The sequence below is a fragment of the Podarcis gaigeae genome, assembly GCF_964106915.1.
Source record: "Podarcis gaigeae genome assembly, chromosome: 14".
NCBI lineage: Eukaryota > Metazoa > Chordata > Lepidosauria > Squamata > Lacertidae > Podarcis > Podarcis gaigeae.
The window spans coordinates 45,080,281-45,107,326 of record NC_139690.1 but is presented as its reverse complement, the minus strand read 5'-3'; the positions used below and the strand labels follow the sequence as shown (position 1 = coordinate 45,107,326).

At 47.9% G+C, this 27,046-nt stretch overlaps 1 protein-coding gene across 5 annotated transcripts in view; it reads left to right on the top strand.

The window, feature by feature from the left end:
- LOC310831099 (multidrug resistance-associated protein 1-like) overlaps positions 1-27,046 on the top strand; it is a 78,810-nt gene that overhangs the window by 37,934 nt on the left and 13,830 nt on the right. For 2 of the 5 annotated variants that reach the window (XM_083711268.1, XM_083711271.1), the window contains exons 10-25: positions 1,193-1,354; positions 2,397-2,489; positions 3,193-3,396; positions 7,241-7,387; positions 8,804-8,891; positions 9,907-9,979; positions 10,336-10,462; positions 11,108-11,284; positions 11,639-11,806; positions 12,441-12,618; positions 14,150-14,167; positions 14,266-14,289; positions 18,323-18,407; positions 20,608-20,746; positions 24,384-24,591; positions 25,713-26,023. In XM_083711268.1, the coding sequence (XP_083567394.1) occupies positions 1,193-1,354; positions 2,397-2,489; positions 3,193-3,396; positions 7,241-7,387; positions 8,804-8,891; positions 9,907-9,979; positions 10,336-10,462; positions 11,108-11,284; positions 11,639-11,806; positions 12,441-12,618; positions 14,150-14,167; positions 14,266-14,289; positions 18,323-18,407; positions 20,608-20,746; positions 24,384-24,591; positions 25,713-26,023 (2,202 nt within the window). The remainder of the gene's footprint in view (positions 1-1,192; positions 1,355-2,396; positions 2,490-3,192; positions 3,397-7,240; positions 7,388-8,803; positions 8,892-9,906; positions 9,980-10,335; positions 10,463-11,107; positions 11,285-11,638; positions 11,807-12,440; positions 12,619-14,149; positions 14,168-14,265; positions 14,290-18,322; positions 18,408-20,607; positions 20,747-24,383; positions 24,592-25,712; positions 26,024-27,046) is intronic. The other 3 variants (XM_083711270.1, XM_083711272.1, XM_083711269.1) reach the window with 2 other exon arrangements.

The window sequence follows — 27,046 nt, the reverse complement described above, 5'->3', positions numbered from 1 at the left end:
CTTATCCTTTGGGGAATGGCTTACTCCAGATGGCAAATGCAGCTGATGTGCTCTAATTACTCAACTGGAAGAAGGGTTGTGGCTTCTTTAATAATAATAATAATTTTTATTTATACCCCGCCCTCCCCAGCCAAGGCCAGGCTCAGAGCGGCTTACAAGCAATAATAAAAACAAGTTGAATGATTACAACTTAAAAACAAAATTAAAATACAACATTAAAATATTGAAGCATTAAAATATTAAAATGTAGCCTCATCGCAGGAAGAGAAGGAAAGGAAAAAAGAAGGAGAGGGAGGGAATCAAATTGGCTCCAAGCCAAAAGCCAGGCGGAACAACTCTGTCTTACAGGCCCTGCGGAAAGAAATCAGATCCTGCAGGGCCCTGGTCTCATGAGGCAGAGCGTTCCACCAGGCCGGAGCCAGAGTTGAAAAGGCCCTGGCTCCGGTTGAAGCCAATCTAACTTCCTTAGGGCTCGGGACCACTAGGGTGTTGCTATCTATGGACCTTGAGGCTCTCCGTGGGGCATACCAGGAGAGGCGGTCCCGTAGGTACGAGGGTCCTAGGCCGTGAAGGGCTTTAAAGGTCAAGATCAGCACCTTAAATCTGACCCTGTACTCTACCGGGAGCCAGTGCAGTTTGAAAAGCACTGGGTGAATATGCTCCCATGGCAGAAACCCCGTGAGGAGCCTCGCTGCAGCATTCTGCACACTTTGCGTGAAGGTCCCTACCAGTTAGGGCTGAGAACGTTAGGGAGCTCCTCCTTTCAAAAGAATGTGCTCTACCACCAAACACCGTGTGCATACCATCTAGCAAGTTAATAAACTCAACTTGTTTGATGATATATGCTTATTTAGTTAACCTCTCACTATTTAATTGATGTTTCTGGCTTATAGGTATGACCTATCCAAAACCTTTGGAGGTTATTTTTTTAAGAGAGAAAGAAGAATTCTTTTGATTTCTAAAGCTCTAGGCATGACAGTTTTTTTTTCCATTTGAGAGCATTCTGTCCCATGCTTGGCTTCCCTTTAGTTCATGTGTTTTTATATATGTGTGTGTGTTTATCCAGCACCTTCACTGCCAAACTCCTGCATCTGAGGAAGTAGGATTTTGCCAATCAAAGTTCTTTATGCCCCAGCAAACCTTCCAGCCTCTGGACTTTTCATTTTGTCTTCCTCTCCTCTACCCTGCCAAGGCCTTGGTCATCACAAATTCAGCAAGGAAGACATCTACAGTTGGAGAAATTGTCAACCTGATGTCGGTGGATGCCCAGAGGTTCATGGACTTGGCTACCTACATCAACATGGTCTGGTCTGCACCTTTTCAAGTCATATTGGCTCTCTGTTTGCTGTGGCAGGTAAAAGTACTGTGTGTCCATTGTTTCCTTTACTGTAGCTAAACAATGGTGCTTATTTTACTCAAGGGAAAGCCAGAATCCTGTCATTAAAGGATTAGGGCTTCAGAATCCAGGATGGGGTAGCAGGGAAGGGAAAGAAGTGCAGACAGCAATCTGTCTTGGACTGGTTAGATGCAGAGGAATGGTGGATGGGAACCAGCTAGGGAACCATCAAGGGAAGAAGGCTCAAAGCCCAGGGAGTGGTGGTGGGATGTTGCTGAGTAGTCAGAGGGAGAAGACTGGGAAGAGGAGGTGTCGGAAGCTGAAGGAGTAACAGGGCTTAGTGAGATGGGAGAGTCTGTGGCAGAGAGCAGTCCAGAATCAGAGGCAGAAACTGAAGCAGGAGAGGAGGGAGGCCAAGAAGCAGAGATGAGTCAGGCTTGACACAGAGTTACGGATGTCTCCCCCTCCTCCTGTCTTAAGCTCCCCTCCCTGTTGGTCTCCCAGAACCAGAAGAGAGCTGAAATGGGCAGAGCAGTGGCAGGCACAGTCTCTAATTGTTTGGGAAAAGCCCTGGGGAGGCAGGGACTTTCAGTCTTCACAACTGATTCATGGGGTCAGACCTACTGAGGATGAGCTGCTGTGCTCAGTAGGCCTGACAATCAACCGTTAATAAAGAGCTAGCTCCAACTTTGAATGGTGTGATTTACTGCCAGCTCACTCTTTGACACTCTCATGCTGTAACCCTCAACTAATGACTGGACTCTGAATATGCAAAGCTGCAAATCAGACTCCTGTCTCCTCTGACTGGCAGTGGCTCGCCAGGTTCTCCCACGCTCTGTTACTTGAACCTCTTAACTAGAAATGGCAGGGGTTGAATCGGGGGACTCTGTGCCTTCAAGGCAGGTTCTCTCCCACTCAGCACCCTTCCCTAGTTTCCTCTGGCTAGAAGGCAGGAAAGTACCTGCTCATTTCTGCAACGGTTCACCTTCAAGCTTACTATTTGGACCGCGGGTTTTTTTTGTGCTTCCGTTATGCCGCATTCTAAACATGCTCTCTTTAGAATTTAGGGGCCTCTGTGTTGGCCGGTGTGGCTGTCATGCTGCTCCTGGTTCCAGTCAATGCTGTGATAGCAATGAAAACAAAGACCTATCAGGTAAGAGACTTCCTTTCTGCACAAGAACGATTGATTCCGTCTCTGAGGCACGTGTTGAGACTTCCTGTCTATTGTGCCTCACGGAAGAATGTTGCAAATTACCATACCAGCCAGGAATAGCAAGATCAGTATCTTGTGGTCTGATGTGACAGTCAACATGATTGTAAATCGCTATGCAACTCTGGTGGGAAAGAACCTTCTCTAAGTGATCTTGAAAATGATGGTTCCCCATTTTTCTTTCTGCTTATACCCCAGATAACTAAACACATATGTTTAGTGTATTCAAGGGCTAATGACTCATCTGGACCTGTTTTGCAAGGTTGGGCAAATCACATCGTTAACTAAGATGCTGCTACAAAACTAAGATGTTGCTAAAACATCTACATCTATCAGTGGTGTTTTCAGTCTTCCTGTCTTGTGAAAGAGCTACTCAAGCCAGTCTAATGCTTTCACCTGCAACCATCTCTTTGTTCCTTTCCTATTGATGGCTTGCCAGCACCTGTCAGTTGTAAGTTTCACAAAACACAGTTTCCATTTCTTAAAGCCGCCTCATTTTATAGCTCAGAGCTACAAAGAAACCCAACAACAACATTTTAAAATGATGGCTACTGTTCAAAAGTTTTATTGCAGGCCGACTTGGGAGAGAGAGAGAGAGAGAGCGAGCTGCCTTGACTTGCTTTTGTTTCGATTGGGTTCGTTTCAGGTTGCTCACATGAATTGCAAGGACAACCGGATTAAGCTGATGAATGAAATTCTCAACGGGATCAAAGTGCTAAAACTTTATGCCTGGGAATTAGCCTTCAAAGAGAAAGTCCTGGGGATCAGACGGGAAGAGCTGAAGGTGCTCAAAAAGTCCGCTTACCTCTCTGCAGTGGGGACGTTCACGTGGGTGTGTGCCCCGTTCCTGGTGAGTAAAGTAGTGCTTTCAAAAAGCTGCTGGTAGATGGTATTCTTACAGACTGCTGTTTTCTGTGTATAGAACTCTGCTTGTTGCTTGACACACATCTGGGTGCTCATTCAAAGAGGGAGTGCTACAAGAATATTAACATACATTGTATTTTTGTCATGCTGTCGTCATTCAAGCTAGGAGATCCTTGTTGCCCAGTGTTTATTTCATTTTATGCAGCATGCAGCCCTTGTGGCCTGGGGAATCCCTGTCCGCTGTGGGAAACTTCAGACACCTTTGCCCAATTGATGTCAGTAGGACCAAAAAAGCTTGCATGCTGGGGGAGGGGGCTGGGACATGGTTTGGGTCCAAAAAGATCCAAAGTTCTCCTGGTCCCCCAGAACATCACCAAACCAGAGAGAGAGATTTAGACTAGCTTAGATGCTGGCCCAAATCTTTCCCAGGGATTTTCCGTCCCCTTTTCCTGCTGTCAAAAAAAAAAAGGAAAGGGGAAAGCAGAGCATACAAGGAGCACAAGTGCTGCCTTCTGACCTTACTTCCTCCCTGTTCCCTTCTTTTTGTAAGCTGCTTTGAGGTTTTATTACAACCAAGCGGTATATAAGTCTTGTGACATAAATAAGGGCCCAGCAAGGGCGTTGGATGGGTGTTCAGAACAGAACAGCAGCTTTCCCAGCCCTGCCACTACCAGCCTTAGGATTGCAGCCATAGTACATTTTTATGCCGTCCTTCAGCTTAAACAAATCCTGGAGCGACTGCTACTAAAAAAGAAAGAAAGAATGTAAAATAACCCAATAGCAAGAAGAAGAAGAAAGCATTAATGCTGCAGGAGCAGCAAAAACAATCACTCAATCGATCAAACAAACAAACAAACAAACAAACCCAGTTGGAGCAATAAAACCAACAGAATTTAATAAAACTGCTCTTGTCTGATAGGCTTGAGCAGTTTCAGAAGGTCTTGCATTGAAAAGGAAGTTGAAAAGGAAGGTTTCGTGCCAGGCAAGCCTCCCTGGGGAGGACATTCCATAAGCCACCACCAAGAAAAAAATCCCCCTCCCTGGTTATCACCCATCTAACTTCTTGACAGCATCCGTCCTTGGGGCAGGGTGTTGGCAAAAAACACTTTATGGTCTTTTCCAGCCTTAATCTGTTGTTTAGAGCCGATTTGAGTCTGGGTGGCGCTGTGGGTTAAACCACAGAGCCTAGGACTTGCCGATCAGAAGGTCGGCGGTTCGAATCCCCGTGACGGCGTGAGCTCTCATTGCTCAGTCCCAGCTCCTGCCAACCTAGCAGTTTGAAAGCACATCAAAGTGCAAGTAAATAAATAGGTCCCGCTCCGGTGGGAAGGTAAACAGCATTTCCGTGCGCTGCTCTGGTTTGCCAGAAGCGGCTATGTCATGCTGGCCACATGACCCGGAAGCTGTACACCGGCTCCCTCGGCCAGTAAAGCAAGATGAGCACCGCAACCCCAGAGTCGTCCGCGACTGGACCTAATGGTCAGGGGTCCCTTTACCTTTACCTTTACTATCTTTCCAACTAGTCAGGGCAGCACAGGAATCTCTTATATGAAGCCATGTTCTGTAATGCTTACTTTTCACCAGCTGGATTGGGTTCTGATTGCATGAAAATGGTTTGCTGCGCTGGGCCCAAACCAAGGGTGCCACTGCCTGCCTGGAGGTGGCAAATAAGCCACAGCTACCTATTAGGTTAAAATGTGTGTTGTTCGGAGGTGTCAAGTGTTCTCTCCACTCAAGGATTCCTTTCCTTGAGTTGCTGCTTAATGTTTACATTGCAGCAAAGCTATGAGGACCAGCAGAAGCACATTGCTTAGCCTTAGGAGACTTCAGAGGCGTGTCCAGAAATATTTTTACAAGAAAAGCAACATTAAAATAGTTGGAGCTGAACTTGGGCCAGTCCCGTCTCATGAAAGTCTTTGGGAGGTCACTTAATTTCCCCATGGGGCTTGAAAGTAACTGGTAATCTAAAAGCGCTGCACGAATTGGCATTTTCTTACACCTGATTTTGTTCTTTGATGACTGCGGTTCATTGAGTTGTCCGTCGAGCATCCAGACAGGGAGTCAGGCTGCTCAAATGTCATTTTGGCCAAAGTTTAGTCAAAACCTGCCAGCAGGCCCAAATCTTTATACCGTCTTTTTATATAGTTTATAAATGGTTCCCACTCCTTTTTTGAAATCGATGTTGTCTCTCTTATGTATCCTCTCTTGTCAGCTTAGCCACTTCCTCATAGTCCATAAGCTTAGCTTGCCGTTCTTCCTTTGTTGGCGTTTTCTCTGTTTTCCATACTTGTGCTAATAAAATTCTTGCTGCTGTTGACTAAACCTTCACAGCTATATAAGGGGTAAAACCAGCAGGGTATAGAATTTTTTTAATAAATCAATATGGAAATACAGGGGAAGCCAAAGAGGGAAGAGGGGAGAAATATGAATATATAAATTGTTCAATTAAGATTTGTGGAAAATTTGTTGTTATAATTTGAAAATTCAATAAAAAAAATAAATAAAAAAAATGTCATTTTGGCAGTCCAGTAGGAGTGTGGCCAGTGTGTGTTTGTGTTTTGTGCTTAGGGTTCAGAAGAACCTAAAATTGCCTTAGAATCAGAGACTCATAGAGTTGGAAGGGACCACGAAGGTCATCCTGCAATGCAGTAATCTTTTGCCCAATGTGAGGCTCGAACCCATGACCCTGAGATTAAGTCTCATTCTCTACCAACTGAGCTATCCATACTGGATAAGAGTAATCTGAACCAGGAATGCCCAAGCCTGTGTGCTTCATCATGCCAGCACAAAATTCAGTAGCTTTCACAGTGCTTGATGCTCAAATTATCTTACGTTTGGAAGAAATTATTTTTTCTAGTCCTCGTCGTTGGTTCATTGTTCACTGTTTGCAATGTGAAATGCCCTGCTGCACGTTCTCTACACAACGCTAATATTTGCACAGTCCCGCGGACAATGAGTGACCCAGCCATGGCCATGTACAGGAAGCCTGTTAAGTCCACCACGGGTTTTCTTAAGAACAGCAAAATAATCAAGAGCTGTTTTGAAAAGGAACCCTTTGATTTAAGTGCTTTGTTGCTGAACGGTCCTTCTAAGATGTAGGCCAAAAGCATCTTCTCAAGAGCACCAAAGAGCCCATTGCAAGTGTCTCCATCCTGTAGCTTTCTGAAAGACTTTATTCCAAATATTTATACCTGCTTATCCATCTGCATTGTCTATGCCACGGGGCTGTCATGCCCCAACTGAGGGCTTACCCACACTTTCTCGTGCCTATGCAAGGGGTCTGGCCTAATGGAGATATGGCGGAAGAAACATGTCTCATGGATAGTCTCAACATTTTTCTGAAGACGCTGGTTCTTTGGTATCAAAGTGTCATCTCTCTCCACCCCCCAAAGACCCCACACATTTCTTTTTACTGAAAAAATACAGCCTTCCCAAACATGGCACCCTCCAAGATGCTTTGGACTACAACTCTCATAAGCCACGGGTCTGATGGGAGTTGTAGTCCAAAACATAAAGGATATCAAGTTGGACGAAGGTCTGCGGTTCAAATCCCCACGACGGGGTGAGCTCCCGTTGCTCGGTCCCTGCTCCTGCCCACCTAGCAGTTCGAAAGCACGTCAAAGTGCAAGTAGATAAATAGGTTTTATCCTGCAGGAAGGTAAACGGCATTTCCGTGCGCTGCTCTGGTTTGCCAGAAGTGGCTTAGTCATGCTGGCCACATGACCCGGAAGCTGTACGCCGGCTCCCTCGGCCAATAAAGTGAGATGAGTGCCGCAACCCCAGAGTCGGTCACGACTTCACAACACATCATTGATTTCTCTTTTTTCCAGGTTGCTCTGTCAACATTTGCTGTTTTTGTGAAAACTGCCGACCAGAATGTCCTGGATGCTCAGAAGGCCTTCGTGTCGCTGGCGTTGTTTAACATCCTCCGGTTCCCCCTGAACATCCTTCCGATGGTCATCAGCAGCATCGTGCAAGTAAGGGTTTTTTTGCAGGCAGTTGACTTGGGCCGGGGGCGGTCGGGGGGCAGGGGACTGCACCCAGCTGTACACAGTTAAGAGTCTCATGCATATTCTTTTGCTCCTGTCCTTGCTCACTGCTGGAATGTGGCCCCGGGTAGACTGGCCGCAAGGAAACGCAACTCCTGGGCTGGAAAACAAGCGAAAGCACTCAGGGTGCGGAACAAGCCAGCGAGCGTTGTAGCCTTGCGGGGATTTCTAAAGACCAAATGAGGCTGGGGGCCCTTCTGGGCAACCCTTAATTGGGACACAAAGGCAACAGCTCCCTCCCATGGTTGACCCAGAGCAGCTGGGATTCGGTGGCCTCCTTCCTGGAGGTTGCACTTGGTTGTCACTGTTATTAGTGTGTGATAGATCACACCATAGATTTGAATTGTACTGCTTGGCATCTGTCTGTCTCAGGAGACAGAGTGCGCCTTTGGGTGTGAAGTCAAACTGTTGGAGAGTCACAGCACCTGCTGTGGCTGTAGAGACTGATACAGGAGGACTATATTTTGTTCCAGCTGGGGCAGATGAAGGTGTCTGGTGGTTGTGCTGCTGCAGATGCACCATGGCATTTCTTCTCTCTGTGCTCTGCCCAGTGGTCATTCCTCCTCTGGTTGCTGCTGCGGATGCAGACAGGTCTGTCTCCAAGTGCTGCAGTCATCTGCAAGGGATTCCCCACAGGGCAGGGTTGATGTTGCCAACCTTCATGTCCTGTTTGCTTTGGTGGGCCCAGTGCCTAGTGTATTGTACTATTGCTTTAGGATTAATGTATTGAGAGACGGGGTTTGTACAGTGCCTGGAGAATTAACCGTATTTTTCGCTCTATAAGACGCACCAGACCACAAGACGCACCTAGTTTTTGGAGGAGGAAAACAAGAAAAAAAAATATTCTGAATCTCAGAAGTCAGAACAGCAAGAGGGATCGCTGCGCAGTGAAAGCAGCAATCCCACTTGCTGTTCTGGCTTCTGGGATAGCTGCGCAGCCTGCATTCACTCCATAAGACGCACACACTTACTTTTTAGGAGGGAAAAAGTGAGTCTTATAGAGCAAAAAATACGGTATTTTATAAGGCATCACGTAAATGCAAATGAGAAACTTAATAATCTCATTGCCCTGTGCCAAAATGACGAATGAGATTGTTGCCAGGTGGGTCCTTGTGGGAAGAGCAGTTCCACAAAAGAAGGGGGGAAATTCCTACGGAATACACCTAATCTGCTTCTTAAAGCCACCTAAACTAGTGGCAGCAAGCACATCCTGTCCCATCAGATTCCATGTGTTTGTTTTGCATCGTCTGGCCAAAATTTTGTGAGAGCAAAATTGGTGGACGCCCGAAAACGAAATGCAAGAGGTATGCTTCATTCGAGCAACCTCTCGGCTTTGTTGCCTAGGCCAGTGTGTCTCTGAAGCGTCTCCGAGTCTTCCTGTCTCATGAGGAGTTGGATCCAGACAGCATCGTCAGAGGTTCCATCAAAGACTGTAAGTTCAACATTTATTAGGTGGATGGGGTGGAGTTTCCCAGTTCATTTGCCTCTGCCACTTCCCACCACCAGATTATCCAGTCAGCATTGCTCAGGCTTCAAGGTGGCTTCTTCTATGGCAGGGGTGGCCAACTCCCAAGAGACTGCAATCTACTCACAGAATTAAAGACTACTCACAGAATTAAAGACCGGCAGTTGTTGAGCTTTTTTTTAGGGAGGAGAAAAGCCCCGTTTAAGTGTTTAGCCTCCCTTGCCCAGCTCTTTGATGCTGAATGGAGCATGTGACAATGTCTAGTTTGCATCCAGGTACAGATGGACCACAAAGTTCTCCAAGTCTTCCTTTCCCTGCCCTGTGCAGAGTAGTACTTTTAAGCCTTGGACCATGACCTGGTCCCCAATACAGCCAAGAAGTTCACTGGAAGACTCCTAAGAACACAGGAACCTGCCTTACATTGAGTCAGACTCAGTATTGTCCAGGTTGGAGCTCTCTGGAGCTTCAGGCAGGAGCCTCTCCAAGCCCTCCATGGAGATTCCAGGGTTCAAATCTGCCTCAATTGTTTTTGTATGCATGTAACCTATTTTCGGGACGCAGGTGGCGCTGTGGGTTAAAGCCTCAGCGCCTAGGACTTGCCGATCGAAAGGTCGGCGGTTCGAATCCCTGCGGCGGGGTGCGCTCCCGCTGCTCGGTCCCAGCGCCTGCCAACCTAGCAGTTCGAAAGCACCTCCGGGTGCAAGTAGATAAATAGGGACCGCTTACCAGCGGGAAGGTAAACGGCGTTTCCGTGTGCGGCTCTGGCTCGCCAGATGCAGCTTTGTCACGCTGGCCACGTGACCCGGAAGTGTCTCCGGACAGCGCTGGCCCCTGGCCTCTTAAGTGAGATGGGCGCACAACCCCAGAGTCTGTCAAGACTGGCCCGTACGGGCAGGGGTACCTTTACCTTTACCTTTAACCTATTTTCGGTTGTGTTGGTGTTTTGACCTGCATGAAAACAACCTCTTTCATTATTTGCTAGCTGATGGAAACAGCATTATTGTGAAGAGCGCCACCTTCAGCTGGTCAAGAAGTGATCCTCCATCTTTGAACAAGTAAGAGTTGCAGCTTTCTTCCCTCTCCTCTTCCATTAAATAGTTTTAATTGTACTAATGCCAGGACAGGGAGCCTGTGACCCTCCAGCTTCTGTTGGACTACAACTCACATTATTTCCTGACCACTGTGTGTGCTGACTGGGGCTGATGGGATGACAGGTCTGCAGTGGCACCCCTCCCATTGGCCGCTCCCAGATACAGACTTTTTTCAGGGAGTATCTTCCCTTTCAGTTGCTTTTCCAATGCCCTTTGCTCGATCCAAATGCATTCTCTATCACTGCCTCTTCATGTCACATCTCAGTCCAGCAGAGCTGAAGTTGTGTGCTCTTCTCACCCTCCCCTGCCCCTTGTTCCAGCATCAGTCTTGCGATCCCAGAACACCGCTTGGTCGCTGTCGTCGGTCAGGTCGGTTGCGGCAAATCCTCGCTGTTGTCTGCTCTGCTGGGGGAAATGGAAAAGAGAGAAGGGCTCGTCTCTCTCAAGGTACAACAGCTCCCCTGCAAAACATATGAGATGTAAAATTATAAGAAGAGAATATGCCGGCCCTCGATGAAATCCGTAAAGGACATGTGCAGGCTGTTTGGTGGTACGGCCAAGAAATAGACTCTCTTTTTTAAAAGTTCAGCAGCACATATCTTCGAGACAGCTGGCGGCTGAGTACTGCTGCTTGCTCAGGGGTCACCCTGGCTGGAATTAGGAAGGAATTTTCTCCTGGTTGACTAGTGACCCCACAGGTTTCCTGCTTCCCCTGTGAGCATGTGATACTGCCTGAGCTCTCTGGATGGTTATACTAATCTGTTCTGTACACAGTATCACTGCATCCAGGGTGGGGGACCTTACTGGCTCCTGTTCGCTCCTTTCGGCGTGGGGTTGTCTGTTAGGGGCTTAACGTGTCAGGTGAATGTGGGGTTGTCCCAAAGAAAATTAGGGTAGTTTGGGATGAGCCGGCCAGCTAACCAAATGAGCTAGCATTGTGAGATGTCAGAATTGACTTGGGAGAGTGGTGGGGAACAGAGAACATCATGGAGAGACAGTTCTAGGGGTTGATGCATTCTACAGGTTTGTTTTTTTAAAACACCTCTTAACGTGGACCAGAATATTGCACCACTCAACCTCTCTTCTCTGCAGGGCTCCATCGCCTACGTCCCTCAGCAAGCTTGGATCCAAAACGCGACTCTGAAGGAAAACATTATATTTGGAAGAGAAGTGAAGGAGAACTACTACAAGCGTGTGATTGAAGCGTGTGCCCTTTTGCCAGATCTGGAGATCTTCCCATCAGGAGACCAGACCGAAATTGGAGAAAAGGTATTTAACGTGTTATAGTGGTCATGGGCTCCAAAATTTGTTTTCTCACATTTGCTCCTGGGGTGTGTAGATCCTGAATATGCGTAGCACTGCAAGTATAACTCCCAGAGCTCATCTGTCCCATTTTCTGCTCAAGCAAAGATGGATCTTTGTGGCTGCCTCTTAGGTGACTGCTGCATGGACTGAGACCTGTGTTTGCATGCGCATCTTTATTCCATTTCTTCCCTTCCCCCGTGAAACTGCTGCTTTTTAAAAGAGTCCTTGCGGAAATGGAAATCAGGCCTTTCACAAAGCAGAAGCCCTTTCCGCTGGACAGTTGCAGGGTCTAATTTCCACCCCCCTTCTTTTCCCCAGGGTGTAAACCTGTCTGGTGGCCAGAAACAAAGGGTCAGCCTGGCCCGAGCCGTCTACTGTAACGCTGATGTCTACCTGCTAGACGACCCCTTGTCAGCTGTCGATGCTCATGTTGGGAAGCACATCTTTGAGAAAGTCATTGGACCAAAGGGAATCCTCAGAAACAAAGTATGCTTGGAATGCAGGTGGCTTCGTTCTGTTCAGTGGGGGGAGATGCTTTGCAAAGTTCAGGAAAGCTGGTTGGAAATGTTTCCATGCCAGTCATAGAGTTGGAAGGGATCGCAAGGATCTTCTAGTCCAGTGTTTCCCAACCTTGTGCCTCCAGATGTTTTTGGCCTACAACTCCCATCATCCCTGACCACTGGTCTTGCTAGCTAGGGATGATGGGAGTTGTAGGCCAAAAACATCTGGAGGCACAAGGTTGGGAAACACTGTTCTAGTCCAACCTCCTGCAATGAAGGAATCTTCTGCCCAACTTGGGGCTCGAACCCACAGCCCTGAGAATAAGAGTCCCATGCTCTCTACTGACTGAGCCACTCTGAACATATAGTTAGACCAATCTTTCCCAAGCTGTTTTTGGACCACAATTCCCACCATCCCTGTCCACTGGTTCTTCTAGCTAGGGATGATGGGAGTTGTAGTCCAACAAGAGCTGGAGACCCAAGTTTGGGAAACCTTGAGTTAGACAATCTAAGCCATAAACGGAGGAGCAGCCGGAGTGTAGCATGTTCAACAAATGTGCACGTTTCCAGGTTCCCACCCTGGCTCTCTTAACTGCTTTTCCTTTTCTTTGGGCACCTAGACTCGAGTGTTGGTAACCCATGGCGTTGGTTACCTTCCCTTTATGGATACAATCGTAGTAATGACAGAAGGAAAAATCTCCGAGATGGGGTCCTACCAAGAGCTGCTAAAGCAAGACAGGGCCTTTGCAGAGTTCCTGCGCACGTACGCCAGTGCGGAGCAGAATGTGGACAAGGAAGGTAAGGGTCTCTCTCTCTGTTTGTCTGCTTAAAGCTAAGTGGGCTGCATGGGGAGACCGTGAGAACTTACCCAGCATGCCTTGCTCCCTAGAGGATTCTGATCAAAGAATGGTAGAATTGTAGGGTTGGGAGTGACCCTGGGGGCTTGTGATGCATGATGGGAATGATGATACGAGAAACAGCAACAAGGTTAACCTCTTCCATCCCCAGAGGAGGAGGAGGCTGTTGTTGTTGTTGACGACTTGTTACTTGCTTGCTACCCTAAGGTAAAACACATTTAAAGGCTCAATGGCAAATCTGCTCATAGGTTGGTGAACACGTTGATCTTGGAGCAGATTAACTTTCAGACTGATGTTACCGCATGGAGTAATTTGCCCTGGTTGGGAAGAGGAACTTGTTCAGTTTCATAACTTCCTCTCACGTAATCGGCACCCACCTGTGTAGCGCAGCATTGTTTCTGCTTCAGCTTTGACCGAAATAGGGTTTGTCATGGCCGTCCTTCTGAGCGTTAAGCTCTGTGGGATGGTTTTGGGTGACAGGGTAAACCTCGTAACGTTCTAGATAAGTTTAGAACCCATTGTTATCACTCAGGCCTTCAGCTGTTTCTTAATAAAACCACCAGGATTCGCTTTTTTCTTCCAATTGGGGAGGGGGGCATAGCTCAGTGGTAGAGCATCTGCTTTGCATGTGCAGCTTTTCTCAACGTTGGGTCCCCGGCTGTCGTTGGAACTACAACTCCCATCATCCCTGACCACTGGCCCTGCTAGCTAGGGATGATGGGAGTTGCAGCCCAACAACCCAATGTCGAGAAACACTGATGTAGAAAGTTCCAGGTTCAATCCCAGCAACCCTAGGTTGGGCAGAGAGAGAGAGAGAGATCTCTCTGAAATCTTGGAGAGCCACTGCCGCTCAGTGTTGGAAATGTGAATCTAGACCGAGGGTGGGCAACCTCATATCTGGGGACTGAATGCAGCCCTCCAGGCTTCTCTGTCCGGCCCTCAAAACTCTCCCCAGGCCACACCTCTTCCTGGCACTGCTCCATACGAAATGTCTTTGCCCGACTGGAATGTGTCCTTGAACTGTGGCAATGCCTCTTCCGTCTCCAGATGGAGAAGAGAGGTCCACATGTGGGAACGCATGTAGAAGCTAGTTTACAACTGCAAAATCTGCATGAATTGCTCTGCCCCCTATTGCCCCTGGCCCAGCCCTCCACTGGCCCTCGGATGATTGCCCAGTGGTTGATGTGACCCTCAGGCAGAAAATGGTTCCCCATCGCTGAGCTAGGTGGGTGGACCAGTGGCCCGGCTCGGTGTGCTGTGCCGTGTTTCTGCGGTGATTATGGTGCGGCATTCTTTCGAACAGCAAAGCTTAGCCCTCGTTCATTTCAGCTTGTGCAGCAGAGCTACCTGATGCCTTGGTACACTTTCATAACAAGTACTTGCCATCCAAAATCTACAATTTGCTTTCCCAATCTCTCTCTCTCTCTCTCTCTCTCTCTCTTCTTTCTGCTCACTGTTGCAAAACCACACAGCCTCAGGGAGAGGAGAAGGTTTGTCTCTCTTTACCATAACAGAACAGTTTTCTCTTGAATTCAATTTGCGTTCGTTTTTCTTTTTGCTAATTTCTCCTTCTGACATGAATCTGCAGGTACCAGGTCAGATGAGGACGAAGGTTTGTGGTACTGGAAAGGTTGCCGTGCATGTTGTTAGAAGCTGTAGTTCTAAAAAACCCCGCTTCGTCTGAGATGAAAGCAAGCATGGTTTGGCAAATCCAATATGTGTGAATGATGAAGTGGTTCTTTTTTGGAACTGGCTATTCTTCCTTTGCCAACTTCTATTACCTAATTCTGTATTGTTGTTGTCAAGTTTCAACCACTTAGGGTCGCTTAAGAATTTGGGCGCGCCCTCTGAGACTTTTGACTTTTTTGCGTTCGGAGATCGGCACTCCCAGGTCAGATCACAGTTTGCTTTTGTAAAGTCCTCTCAGCCAGACCACAGCTTGCCATGTGACATGGGGATGTTGCTGTTTGAGAAACTCAATCCCAAAGTCTCCTTGGGAACATGGAGCAACGTTGTGTGCTCCTTTGGATCCCGGCCATTTTCTCTCAGCTGTGAATTCTGCAAGGGACTCGAATGCTATTAACAGAAACCTTGCACGCTTGGAAGAATGGCTCCCCTGCTTGCTTGCTTAGTAGAAGTAGGCCATGAGTTTGCTTCTTGCTGGTCTGACATCTACTGAACTGGCCGTTTGTGAAGCTAATTTTTTTATTTTAAAAAAATTGGCAAAAAAGATGCATGAAACGTGACAGGATGACCTCAGCAGTTTTAAGCTGTTTCCTATCCCCACAGGGTTTGGGACTGAGTTGGTAAGGATTATAAGAGAGAAATCTCGGCACTCTGACCCTCTGCCCCTCCCCCCCAAATCCCACATGGGAGATTCCTGGCAGTGTGAATGGTTCAAATCTGACTTAAGTGGGCTCTGTAATTAGACCTCGGACTCTTGTCTTAATCACGAAAGGTTCAGTTTTAGATCTCACATTCATGGAACAGTTATAGGCTTCATCTTGTGAGTCAGTGTCTAACCACTCAGATGAAATGTATTCAGTTGACAAGTTTAAGTTTTGTAGAATATTTATAGAGGCTTGCTTTTTAAGACATACTTCCTTCGTGTGCAACTCTGGAAGGCTATTGTTTGCAGTGTGACTGGATCTGATTTAGGCAACGTTCACCCTCCTTTCCTGAAATTCTCTGTTCCGCTACCTCCGTTGCCATCTTGATTCTTGAGGCGTTAGAGAGACCTAGAGTTTGAGATGAAACCAGTGTGTTTTGTAGGATCTGAGTTTTTATAGAGGTGGGGGAAATGGTTGTTAGGAATTCCTAAGCAGAACCCCTACTTTTTTGTGTTTGTTTGCTTGTTGAGAAAACTACCCCAGATACTGTTACTTGCATTCCTTCGCAGGGATGGTACTCAGCTGTAAAGGTAAAAGGTAAAGGTACCCCTGCCCGTACGGGCCAGTCTTGACAGACTCTGGGGTTGTGCGCCCATCTCACTTAAGAGGCCAGGGGCCAGCGCTGTCCGGAGACACTTCCGGGTCACGTGGCCAGCGTGACATCGCTGCTCTGGCGAGCCAGAGCCGCACACGGAAACGCCGTTTACCTTCCCGCTGGTAAGCGGTCCCTATTTATCTACTTGCACCCGGAGGTGCTTTCGAACTGCTAGGTTGGCAGGCGCTGGGACCGAGCAGCGGGAGCGCACCCCGCCGCAGGGATTCGAACCGCCGACCTTTCGATCGGCAAGTCCTAGGCGCTGAGGCTTTAACCCACAGTGCCACCTGCGTCCCTGCGTCACAGCGCCACCTGCGTCACTCAGCTGTACAGAAGTCTAAATGGGTGTTCATTGATTAGGCTGAGATTGGCATCTATAGTGGGGAACCCTTGGCCCTTCAAATGCTGTTTGGGCTCAAACTCCCATCAGCCCCATATAGCGTAGTAAATAATGGCCAGGTAAGATGGGAGTACCTGGAGGACAGCCATTATCTTCTGCATAGGTATGCAGGTGCAGCCTTAAATAACAGGCATTTATACATGTAGAGGTTGTTGCACAAGTATCTGCTGGGTTGGGGCATGATATCACCATTTATTCCCTAAGGGGTCTTAAAGGATCACAAGGTTAACACGAGTCAGCTGTGTGATGCAGCAGCAAAAAAATGGTGGTTCGATTCTGGGCTGCATCAGCAGAAGTCCAGCGTCCAGATCAAAGGAAGTCATAGTACTGTTCTATTCTGTGTTGATCAGACCCCACCTGGAGCACTGCGCCACAGTTTTAAGAAGGAGGATGACAAGCTGGAACGTATGCAGAGGAGGGTAAACAAGATGATCGAGGGTCTAGAAAACCAAGCCTTGTGAGGAACAGTTGAGGGCATTGGGTATGTTTAGCCTGGAAAAGAAGAGACTGGGAGGAGATATGAGAGCCATCTTCAATATCTAAAGGGTTGTCACATGGAAGATGGAGCAAGCTTGTTTTCTGCTGCTCTGGGGAGTAGGACTTGATACAGTGGATTCAAGTTGCAAGATTCCAACTAAACGCTTCCTGACAGTAAGAGTTGTTCGACAGTGGAATAGACTCCCTCGGGAGGTTGTGGATTCTCCTTCCTTGGAAGTTTTTAAGCAGAGGTTTGATGGTGTTGGATGCTTTAGCTGAGAATCCTGCATTGCGGGAGGTTGAAACAGATGACCCTTGGGGTCCCTTCCAACTCTTCAATTCTATGATTTGCTTGAAGAATAATAATAATAATTTATTATTCATACCCCGCCCATCTGGCTGGGCCTCCCCAGCCACTCTTGGCGGCTTCTAACAAAATATTAAAATACCGTAATGCATCAAACATTAAAAGCTTCCCTAAACAAGGCTGCCTTGATGTCTTCTAAAAGTCTGGTAGGTGTTTTTCTCTTTGACATCTGGTGGGAGGGCATTCCACAGGGCGGGTGCCATTACCGAGAAGGCCCTCTGCCTGGTTTCCTGTAGCTTCGCTTCTCGCAGTGAGGGAACCGCCAGAAGGCCCTCGGCACTGGACCTCAGCATCCAGGCAGAATGATGGGGGTGGAGATGCTCCTTCAGGTATACTGGACTGAGGCCGTTTAGGGCTTTTAAGGTCAGCACCAGCACTTTGAATTGTGCTCGGAAACACCTCCTTAAACAGTATTTTTCAGCAAGAACACCAAGATGTGAGTTGTAAGCTGGAATTATGCCACCAAAATGCACATTTGCCATTAACCACTCGGGCGGTGGTTCTGAGGGTCCTTCTTTCTCATGCGAAGGTTTTCTTTCGTCTGCATGAACATTCCTTCGAATCCCAAACTTGGCGTTAGAAGAATTTACACACAGAGAGACACACCATGCCTGACAAGGCTGTGCGAAGAGTCTGGGGACAGCTTATGAGAGGAGAAGGCTCTGTGTGTTGAAATGCATGGGAGCTGTGCAAGAAAGCTGCAGAGTGCAGCCCCAACTGCTCCACATCCCTTTCCTGTACTTTTGTTCCTCTCCTGAAATTAGCAGGGCCTGAAGAAGCGCTGTAATAATCATCTTCCTTGGGGCTGAGATCTTGGACTTCTGTCCCCGTCTCTCAGCCCCGCGCCTCAAGTTTTTAAAATGAAGTTGTTAAAGGTGTCAGAGATGGAGGGGTGGGTGGGCTGCTGGCTGTTTCTTGAACTGCCTAAGATCAGAAATAAGCACTTCTGCTCACTCAAGGAAGGGATAAGCCTCCCCGCAATTGGCTTTAATAATGTTTGAAAAGCGTCTGCTGTGCCCAGCATGCTTTTAAGGAGAAAACAATTTCATTTGACATTCCTCTCCGTCAGCTTTCTGCAGTTGAATTAAAACACTTGGTAGACTGGGTGGTCTTGTGGATTTCCTCGGTTGCTTTTAATGAAAAAAGACATTTTCTTGATGAATAAAAATGCTAGCCATGAGATCTAACCTGGACTTCAGTTGGCTACGGAGCAAAAGTTCTCTGTTCCATGCATCTCGTATCGGGGGCAGGTAGTTGATGGACCTACGTGTGACGCTTAAACCAAATGCATGTGTTTAGTTTAGATGCTAATCCTGGTTGGGGGCAGCAGGTTTAATTTGGGGGTAGCCTTCTGGCACTGGGAACTAGGAATTTGCTCTCACCCTTTTTGTGCTGTTATTCATCTCGCTTCTACAGATGCAAACAGCCCAACCACAAAGGAAGGGAAGCACATGGAAAATGGGGTTCTTGTGAATGAAGCCTCGGGAAAAGAAGTCATGAGGTATGGAAGCTTCTTGGATCTGCATTGAAGTTGCTTTGACATGGTCTTCCTGGTGGCTTTGTGGGGAAAGAAACCTCTGCTGAAAAAAAGCACCCTTCCCAGTTCACTACTGTCATCAAAAGAAGCCCTCTTGGCTGTGATGTGACCTACAAGTATCCATCTCATGACCACCTTGAAGATGAGCTTTCTCTGCGATTGCACCCACTTTGTGGGATAGTCTCGCTCACCCACCTCACCCGAATATTTAGCAGGCGCCAACAGTACTGATGTTTTGTCAGCTGGTAAAAACATGTCCGTTTACTCAGGGTTCCAGAACGGCACAAAGAGGTTAATGTCGTGGCTCAGTGTTACTCAGACTCTGGTCTCTAGCTGTTTTTTCGACTACAAATCCCATCATCCTTGACCACTGGTCCTTCTAACTGGGGGTGATGGGAGCTGTAGTCCAAAAACAGCTAGAGACCCAAGTCTGGGAAACACTGCTTTAAATGAATAATATGCTCTGATAATGTTTCTGATCTGAAACAGGAATGGCCCAACATCTGTCTTCTTGGGAGCTGCTCTGACAGTGACCGGAGGACCAGAAGTGTGTGGCTTCTGCAGACTGACACCTCATGAGCCCTTAAGTCTCCTTGCTAAAGTTGGCATTGCCTGGCAGAAAGAGGCTTTGTCTCAATGGAGCACATGCTCTCGGGCTCATGTGTCACACTGCAATTCCTTATAACTTGAAAACGACTTGGAGGTTTTATTCCTTACTAGTGGAATGGTGGGCAAACTTTTAAAATCAATGGGGGTATGGTTATCAGAAGGCCAGATAAAATTGCCAGGGTGACCAGTTGAACACCTTCAGTCTAAAACTGAAAATGCTAAACTAGCAGGTCAAGGTTCTCCCTCTTCTTAATCCGTCTGTAATCCTCCACTCTGAGCAACGCTGCTAAGGTTTCGCTGCATGGCAGGTGGGGAAGAATGGTGCTCTGTTCTTACTTTCTGTTGCAAAGTCTCCTCCCTACCCCAGGGAGAATTATTTCTTTACCGGCTTAAGTAGCAATATGGCATGCATTTTGCATAGCCTGGACAGAAGTGTACACCTGAGAAAGTAGAGTTTGTCTTCCCTGTGTAAGTTTTCACTTTGCGGTCTAAATTTGCCAAATGTTCACCCGTCTCCAAATGACATGTGTGATGTGTGTTAGAACCGCACTCATGGTTTAGGCCTAAGAAGAAACACGGGGTCTTCAAGACCTCAGTTAAGCTCTGGAGAAATTTGTGAATATATACTCAAATATACTCTGACCCAGAGTAGGCTTTTGTTCCTTGTAGGACACTGGATTGGTGAAAGTGGCTGTTTCTAAAAGTTCAGATTCTTGACTCCCAGATTTTGCAGGGAGTGCTGTGGATTTTCCCAGCCTTGAAGTTGATTTTATTAAAAATACTTATATAATTCGTTTCAGCCCTCAAAGGGGACCCTGAGACCATAAACAGGCATCTTAATACAATGAAACGAATGAAACCACCATCAGTTTACTACAGTTAATTGTCCAGAAATACCGTATTTTTCGCTCTATAAGACACACGTTTCCCCTCCTAAAAAGTAAGGGGAAATGTGTGTGAGTCTTATGGAGCGAACGCAGGCTGCACAGCTATCCCAGAAGCCAGGAGAACGAGAGGGATTGCTGCTTTCGCTGCGCACTGATCCCTCTTGCTGTTCTGACTTTGCTGCGCAGAGAGGGAGTTCTCCTCCTCTAAAACTAGGTGTGTCTTATGGTCAGGTGCGTCTTAAAGAGCGAAAAATAAAAATATGGTATATGAGCACAGTACACCCAAATCTTAAACACTGGTGTGGTTGTGGTTGTTTTAAAAAGTCATAGAATTGTAGAGTTGGAAGGGACTGCGAGAGTCATCTAGTCCAGTGTTTCCCAACCTTGTGCCTCCAGATGTTTTTGGCCTACAACTCCCATCATCCCTAGCTAGCAAGACCAGTGGTCAGGGATGATGGGAGTTGTAGGCCAAAAACATCTGGAGGCACAAGGTTGGGAAACACTGATCTAGTCCAGCCCCTTGCAATGCAGGAATATTTTGCCCAATGTGGGGCTCAAACCTGCAACCCTGAGATTAAGGGTCTCATGCTCACGGGCAGCATCTTCAGCTTGTGCATAAAAGTAACTGGCACGCCTTGATTTCTAAGCCGTCACGCATTTCCTAACAGGCAGCTCAGTAACTCTTCCATGCATAGCGGGGAAACTGGGAAGTCCTTGAAACAGAACAGCACCGCTGAGCTGCAGAAGACGCCAGAAGAAAAAGGTGCCTGGAAATTAACAGAAGCGGACACTGCCAAGACTGGGAAGGTGAGAGGTGAATTGATTATTTCCTTTACAGTGGTGCCCCGCAAGACGAACGCCTCGCAAGACGGAAAACCCGCTAGACGAAAGGGTTTTCCGTTTTGGAGGTGCTTCGCAAAACGAATTTCCTATGGGCTTGCTTCGCAAGGCGAAAATGTCTTGTGAGTTCCTGCGGGGTTTTTTTCCTTCCCCCCTCCTTTTTCCCAAGCCGCTAAGCCGCTTATCAGCTGAGCCGCTAAGCCGCTAATAGCGCTAATCCGCTAAGCCGCTAATGGGCTTGCTTCGCAAGACGAAAAAACCGCAAGACGAAGAGACTCGCGGAACGGATTCTTTTCGTCTTGCGAGGCACCACTGTATTTGTGAAAATCTCCTGGTTTCCTACGATGCCGGCTTGTCACCGAACCCCACCTTGCCTGCGTATTGTCTACACCAAGAGTAGCTAGCATGGTGCTGCTCCCTCCCTCCACCCAGCTCCTTTCATCCCAAGCCAGCATGGCCAGTGGTGGTTCAGGAATAATGTGCGTTGGATGACACCAAATTAGCTCCCCTTGGCCTACGCTGCTCTGCAGAGGCTCTTGAGCAGGGGTCAGCAAGGTTAACCTTGCCTGGGCTGGTTCACTCCTGCGGAGATCGCTCCGTGGGTCGGATGGATTTCAGGCATCTGCACAGACGTGATTTCCGGTGTCTGCACATGCGCAGACGTGATTTCTGGTACCATGGAAGTGAGTCCCTGCTCCACGCTGCGCCTGTTTAGCGCAGCGTGTGGGGACTCACCGAGCAGGCGGCTCGGTTCGGGGGCAGCTCATGGGCCATTTAAACAACCTCCATGGGCCACTTTTGGCGCAAGGGCCACAGGTTGCCAACCCCTGCTTTTGAGGGTTTCAGCCAGGGGTTGAGCCTGGGACACTTTCAATCAAGCAAGTTGGTACACACACACACACACACACACACACACACACACACACACACGATGAGTGTAGCTTCAATTCAAAAAATAAATACAGTCATACCTCAGGTTGAAGTTGCTTCAGGTTGAGCACTTTCAGGTTGCGCTCCGCGGTGACCCGGAAGTAATGGAATGCGTTACTTCCGGGTTTAGCCGCATGCGCAGACGCTCAAAATGACATCATGCGTGGAAGCAGCAAATCACAACCCACACATGCACAGACATGGGTTGCGTTTACTTCAGGATGCGAACAGGGCTCCAGAACTGATCCCGTTCGTATCCAGAGGTAGCACTGTAAATTAAAAGCCCTCCTCCATTGTTTTGCTGTAGGAGACACCCGGTTCTGAAGACAAGTGTTGGAGTTTGGATTCTCTGTTTGAGGGACTGTTTCTAAAGCTCCTAGCATCTGCTCATCCCGTTTTCAAGCCTTTAAGTTGTGCCTAGCTAAGTTATACTGAGAGTAGACCCACTGGCATTAATGAACCTAAATTAGTCATGCCCAATGATTTCTGTGGGTCTACTCTGAGTAGGGCTAGCACTGGACACCGCTGGAAGGGGTGGGTGGGAGGGAAAGAACTGCTGCCCAGCTCATCTGTGGCACTCTTTTAATTAGAGAGACTTTTCAGCCAACCAATTAATCAGTCGAACAGCGTAGCCTTCATTATATGAGCACAACTACTTTGAAGCCGTTTTGAGAGTTGTCCGCCCCCAGAAATGTTTTAACTCTCCGGGTTGTTTTGTGTTTTGTTTTGTTTCTTTAAAAGATGCCACGAGCTTCTAGCTTGGCTCCTGGAGCCTGGAAGACCTGGAGTCCAGACATCTGGCCCCACTCCAAGTTTCCACTGTCAAGCGCAGGTCCTTAATTCCTGCGGGCCAAGGGCATGTGTATGTTTGTCTTTCCCTGATGGGATGCCTGCGAACCAGGCTGCAGCTGCTTCTGCTTCTAAAGAAACACTTTTCTTCAGCAGCCTAAATTTTTACAGTGGTACCTTGGTTTTCAAACAGAATGCGTTCCAGGAGTCCATTTGACTCCTGGAACCATTCAAAAACCAAAGTGCGGCTTCCGAAAATCGTTTGAAAACTGGAATGCTCACTTCCAGGTTTTGATTGTTCGGGAGCCAATTTGGTCGTGAGTCCAAGGCATTCAGCTTCCAAGGTACGACTGTACATTTAATTGCACCTCAGCTCTGGAGCTGCAGCCCAGTTCTGAAACACGGTGCAGTCTTACCTTGTTGGATCAACTGCAGGTGATGATGATGGTAATAATTTATTATATATATCCCGCCCATCTGGCTGGGTTTCCCCAGCCACTCTGGGTGGCTTCCAACAAAATATTAAAATACAATAGTCTGTCAAACACTAAAAGCTTCCCAAAACAGGGCTGCCTTCAGAGTCTGTTATAGAACAGGGGCAGGCAACCTGTTGCCCTCCAAAGTAGCCTTCTTTAATCGTGGGTCCACAGATGTTGCTGGACCACATATCCCACCATCTCTGCTCCTTTGGCCATGCTAGCCGGGCCTGATAGGAGTTGTAGTACAGCAACATCTGGAGGTTGCCCAACCTTGCTCTTCTGGAGTCATTAAAATGCCACTAGAATGCGCATGGTAATATGGGATATAATCTGGCGCTGGAGGGGAAGCTTTCCAGTTCAAGCCCCATTGGAATAAACAGGAGCTATCTGCTTGCACAGATTCTGTTTACTTAAACGGGGATAGCGCTGGAATATTTATTTTTATTATTAGTTTGTATACTGCCCTTCGTCCTTAGATCTCAGGGCAGTTCACAATATTCTCCCCCAACCCCCGACTATTTCCCATCCCTTAGGCGAGTCCTACCACCTTTAACGACGCCTCTTGCAGCTTTATGACTGAACCACCCCCAGTGTGATACTTTCAAGGCAAAGGCGTGTGGCCCTTGCACTTGTCCTACTAGTCTTTTAAAGTTGCTTCTGAGGAGTTCTTAGCTGGTAGTGGGAGCAAAAAAGGGCCATTTGCTGTGATTTGTCCCTGCAATTTCATTATGATTGTCAAGTTTGATTTTTACATGGTTTTTAGACACCAGGGTAAAAAGAAATGGCGCATAAACACACTTTAGTTATTTACTTTGTAAATAAGATTAATTACGGTAATTTGAAGCTTATATGGTTTCATGCGAAGCCCAAGAACTACAAAATACCGGTTGGTTAGTATATGTTTTGCCACCACCTGCCCCCCCATACAATTGTTGTGTGCTTTTTGTTGTTGTTGAGCACATTAATATACCCTCCCCCCCCAAAAAAGCACTCTCCTCTCTGGAAATAGGTCTTAATGACACTTGGAGTGTGCTCTCCCTCCTTTTCCGGGTGTTAGAAATCCTAGCTCCAGGACCTTCTCGGCAGCTCTTCGTGGGCTTGCACAAGCGCTGACTCGGTTTCCCCCTCAAACTTTGAGCCCGTCAGGGATTTGCACTCGGGCCCCGCCTGCGGGCTTCCTGCAGCACCTGTCTGGGCTCGTGTTGTGGAGCCCCACGAGGGGTCGTGTCGGGATAAAGAAACCAAGTGAGATGAGAGAGGGGAGCCGTGGAGGGTTTAGACGACTAAGAAGCCTATGCAGAGCAAGAGGGGCGAAGGATTTTGGCAGGGCGGGAGCCAATTAAGAGTCAAAGTTGGGAGTCGTGTCCCAAGAGTGGTGTGCTAAGTCCGATCCCTTCTGTGTTTAGGTGAAGCCGGCTGTCTACTGGGAGTACATGAAAGCCATTGGACTCTGCATCACCTTCATGAGCATTTTCCTCTTTCTCTGCAACCACATAGCCTCACTTGCTTCTAACTACTGGCTAAGCCTGTGGACGGACGACCCTGTTATCAATGGGACGCAGCAGCACACAGACCTCCGGCTGGGAGTCTACGGAGCGCTGGGAACGTCTCAAGGTCTGCTTGCAATCTCTCTCGGTTCTCGTCGCCTTGCTCAATTTATCCAACTCCTCTTGAAGGAGTTCCTCCACCTCCAGTTTGGGCCCGGCTTGCAGTCCTGATTTGGGGATTCTCATAGGTGTAGGGATGCAGGAAGCTGCCTTAAGAGAAGCAGATCATTGGTCCATCAAGCTCAGTTCAATACTGCTTGGCAGCTGCATTCCAGGGACCTCCTGCTAACAATTGGATGCTCTGCCCCTGAACTACGGCCGTTCCCTTATCTGGCTGGCCACGGTGAGGTCAGGAGGCAGGGATGGATGGTCCTTTGGCCTGATCCAGAAGGGCTTCTGTCACGTGCTCATGTTCACTGTCTGCAGTAGTAACCCTGCCGGTTTCCTCCTCCCCTTGTTTGCGGGGCCTGGAATAGGGTGCCTTTGCACCTCGAATCAGCGTTAGGGGAGTTGCCCTGGGCCTCCTGGCAGGAGACCCTTTGCTTGAGGACACGGCGACATTTGATTCTGTTTGGCAACGTTTCTCCAAGCTTTTCCAAGAGCTCAGTGGCTGGGAAGGGTTCAGTCCAGGTCGTGGCTCCGAAAGATCACAGACAGGAGGGAAGCTGGGGTCAGGCTGCTTCCTGGCTTTCTTCTGCAGAGAATGGTAAACCCTTTAGAAAGAAGTGCATTCTGAGTTGGGGATTCCAGTGGTCTGGGAGGCGGAAGGGCTTAGCCGCCTCAGGGCACAACCAGTTTGCTGGCACTGGGTGCTGAGCCGAGGGGCACCACAACAATAACAGAACGGAAGGCAATAGATGGATTGCCCCCCCCCCCCTGTTTAGGGCCTGCACCTCTCTCCACCCCCCTCACACATGCACCCCTTAAACCTTAGACCACCCAACAGTCTCTCAGGACATGCCCATCTTTATTCAGCTCCTTGCAGAAAAGAAATTCCTGGCAAACACAAAATGTGAAACCCTGCAGAAGAAAATCCTTCAGCAGAACTGTGGAGTAGTTTTCAACAGCGGTAGGCTCCATTCGCAAGCCCGCTGTGTTAATAAGTTCTTCAGTCCGTTTGTTCATAAGCAAAGTTGAAGGGAAAGACACCATCACTTAAGAGTGTTTGTTGTGCCTGTCTCCCTAAAGGTATTGCCGTGTTTGGCTACTCCATGGCTGTTTCGATTGGAGGGATATTTGCTTCCCGCCGTCTCCACGTCAACTTGCTCCACAACATTCTGCGGTGCCCCATGAGCTTCTTTGAGCGGACGCCCAGCGGGAATTTGGTGAACCGGTTTTCCAAAGAAATCGACACCATTGACTCCATCATCCCCCAGATCATCAAGATGTTCATGGGCTCCATGTTTAACGTCATCGGGGCCTGCATCATTATCCTCTTGGCCACGCCAGTGGCTGCTGTGGTCATTCCTCCCCTGGGATTCATCTACTTCTTTGTACAGGTACGCAAAGCTCTTGTCCCTGGTTCCAGCTCTGCCTCAGACTCCCCCTTAGCCAAGCTGGTTCTTGGTGAGACCGTGTTAGCAAACTCCACAATTGGCTGCCGCTTCAAACGGGAATCTTCATTCAATCCTTTAAGCCAGTGTTTCTCAAACGTTGGTCCCTACTAGTCGTTGTTGGACTACAACCCCCAGCATCCCTGACCACCGGTCCTGCTAGCTAGGGATGATGGGAGTTGTAGTCCAGAGCATCATGAAGACACCAGGTTGGTGTGGCATAGCAGTGGGTGCCACTCCTTCTAATATAATCACAACCCCTCTTGTGTGCTCTTCCATCAAAGAATAAGCTGGCAACACTTACTCCAGACATTCGCTGTATGTGTTTCTCCATCACCCCTTTTAGGAGGTTCGCTGCTCATTAGCCAAGTGACCAAAGCTTCTCAGATTGCTTATTTGGTGAAGGAACCAAATAAGAGTCTGCTGGGCAGGCTTAAGGTACTTCTTGGCAGAACCAGTCTTGGATCAGTAACTGCTCAACTTAAATATACAAAGCAGGATATCAAAAATAGATGGACTGATGTCAAAGTGCTGCAAGCAAATAAACAAAATCTAACTACAGTGGTACCTCGGTTTTTGAATGTAATCCATTCTGGAAGACCGTTCAAATTCTGAAACGTTCGAAAACAGAAAACTCAATAGCCTCAGGATAGCTAGGCCTCAGGATCTTGCACTCGGCAGAAGCCGTGTGGCATCTTCGACTTCCAAGGTGTGTTTGAAAACAGAAGCATTTAAATCCGGGTTTACGGTGTTCAAAAACCGAAATGTTCGTCAACGGAGGCGTTCGAAAACTGAGGTACCACAGTATAATAAAAATTCATAGTTCCCAGAGTCAGTTTAATTATGGTGGTGATTTTCTTCCGTAATCATATAACCAGGCAGAGGGCCTTCTCAGTAGTCACGCCTGCCCTGTGGAAAGCCCTCTCGTCATATGTCAAGGAAATAAACAACTATCTGACTTTTAGAAGA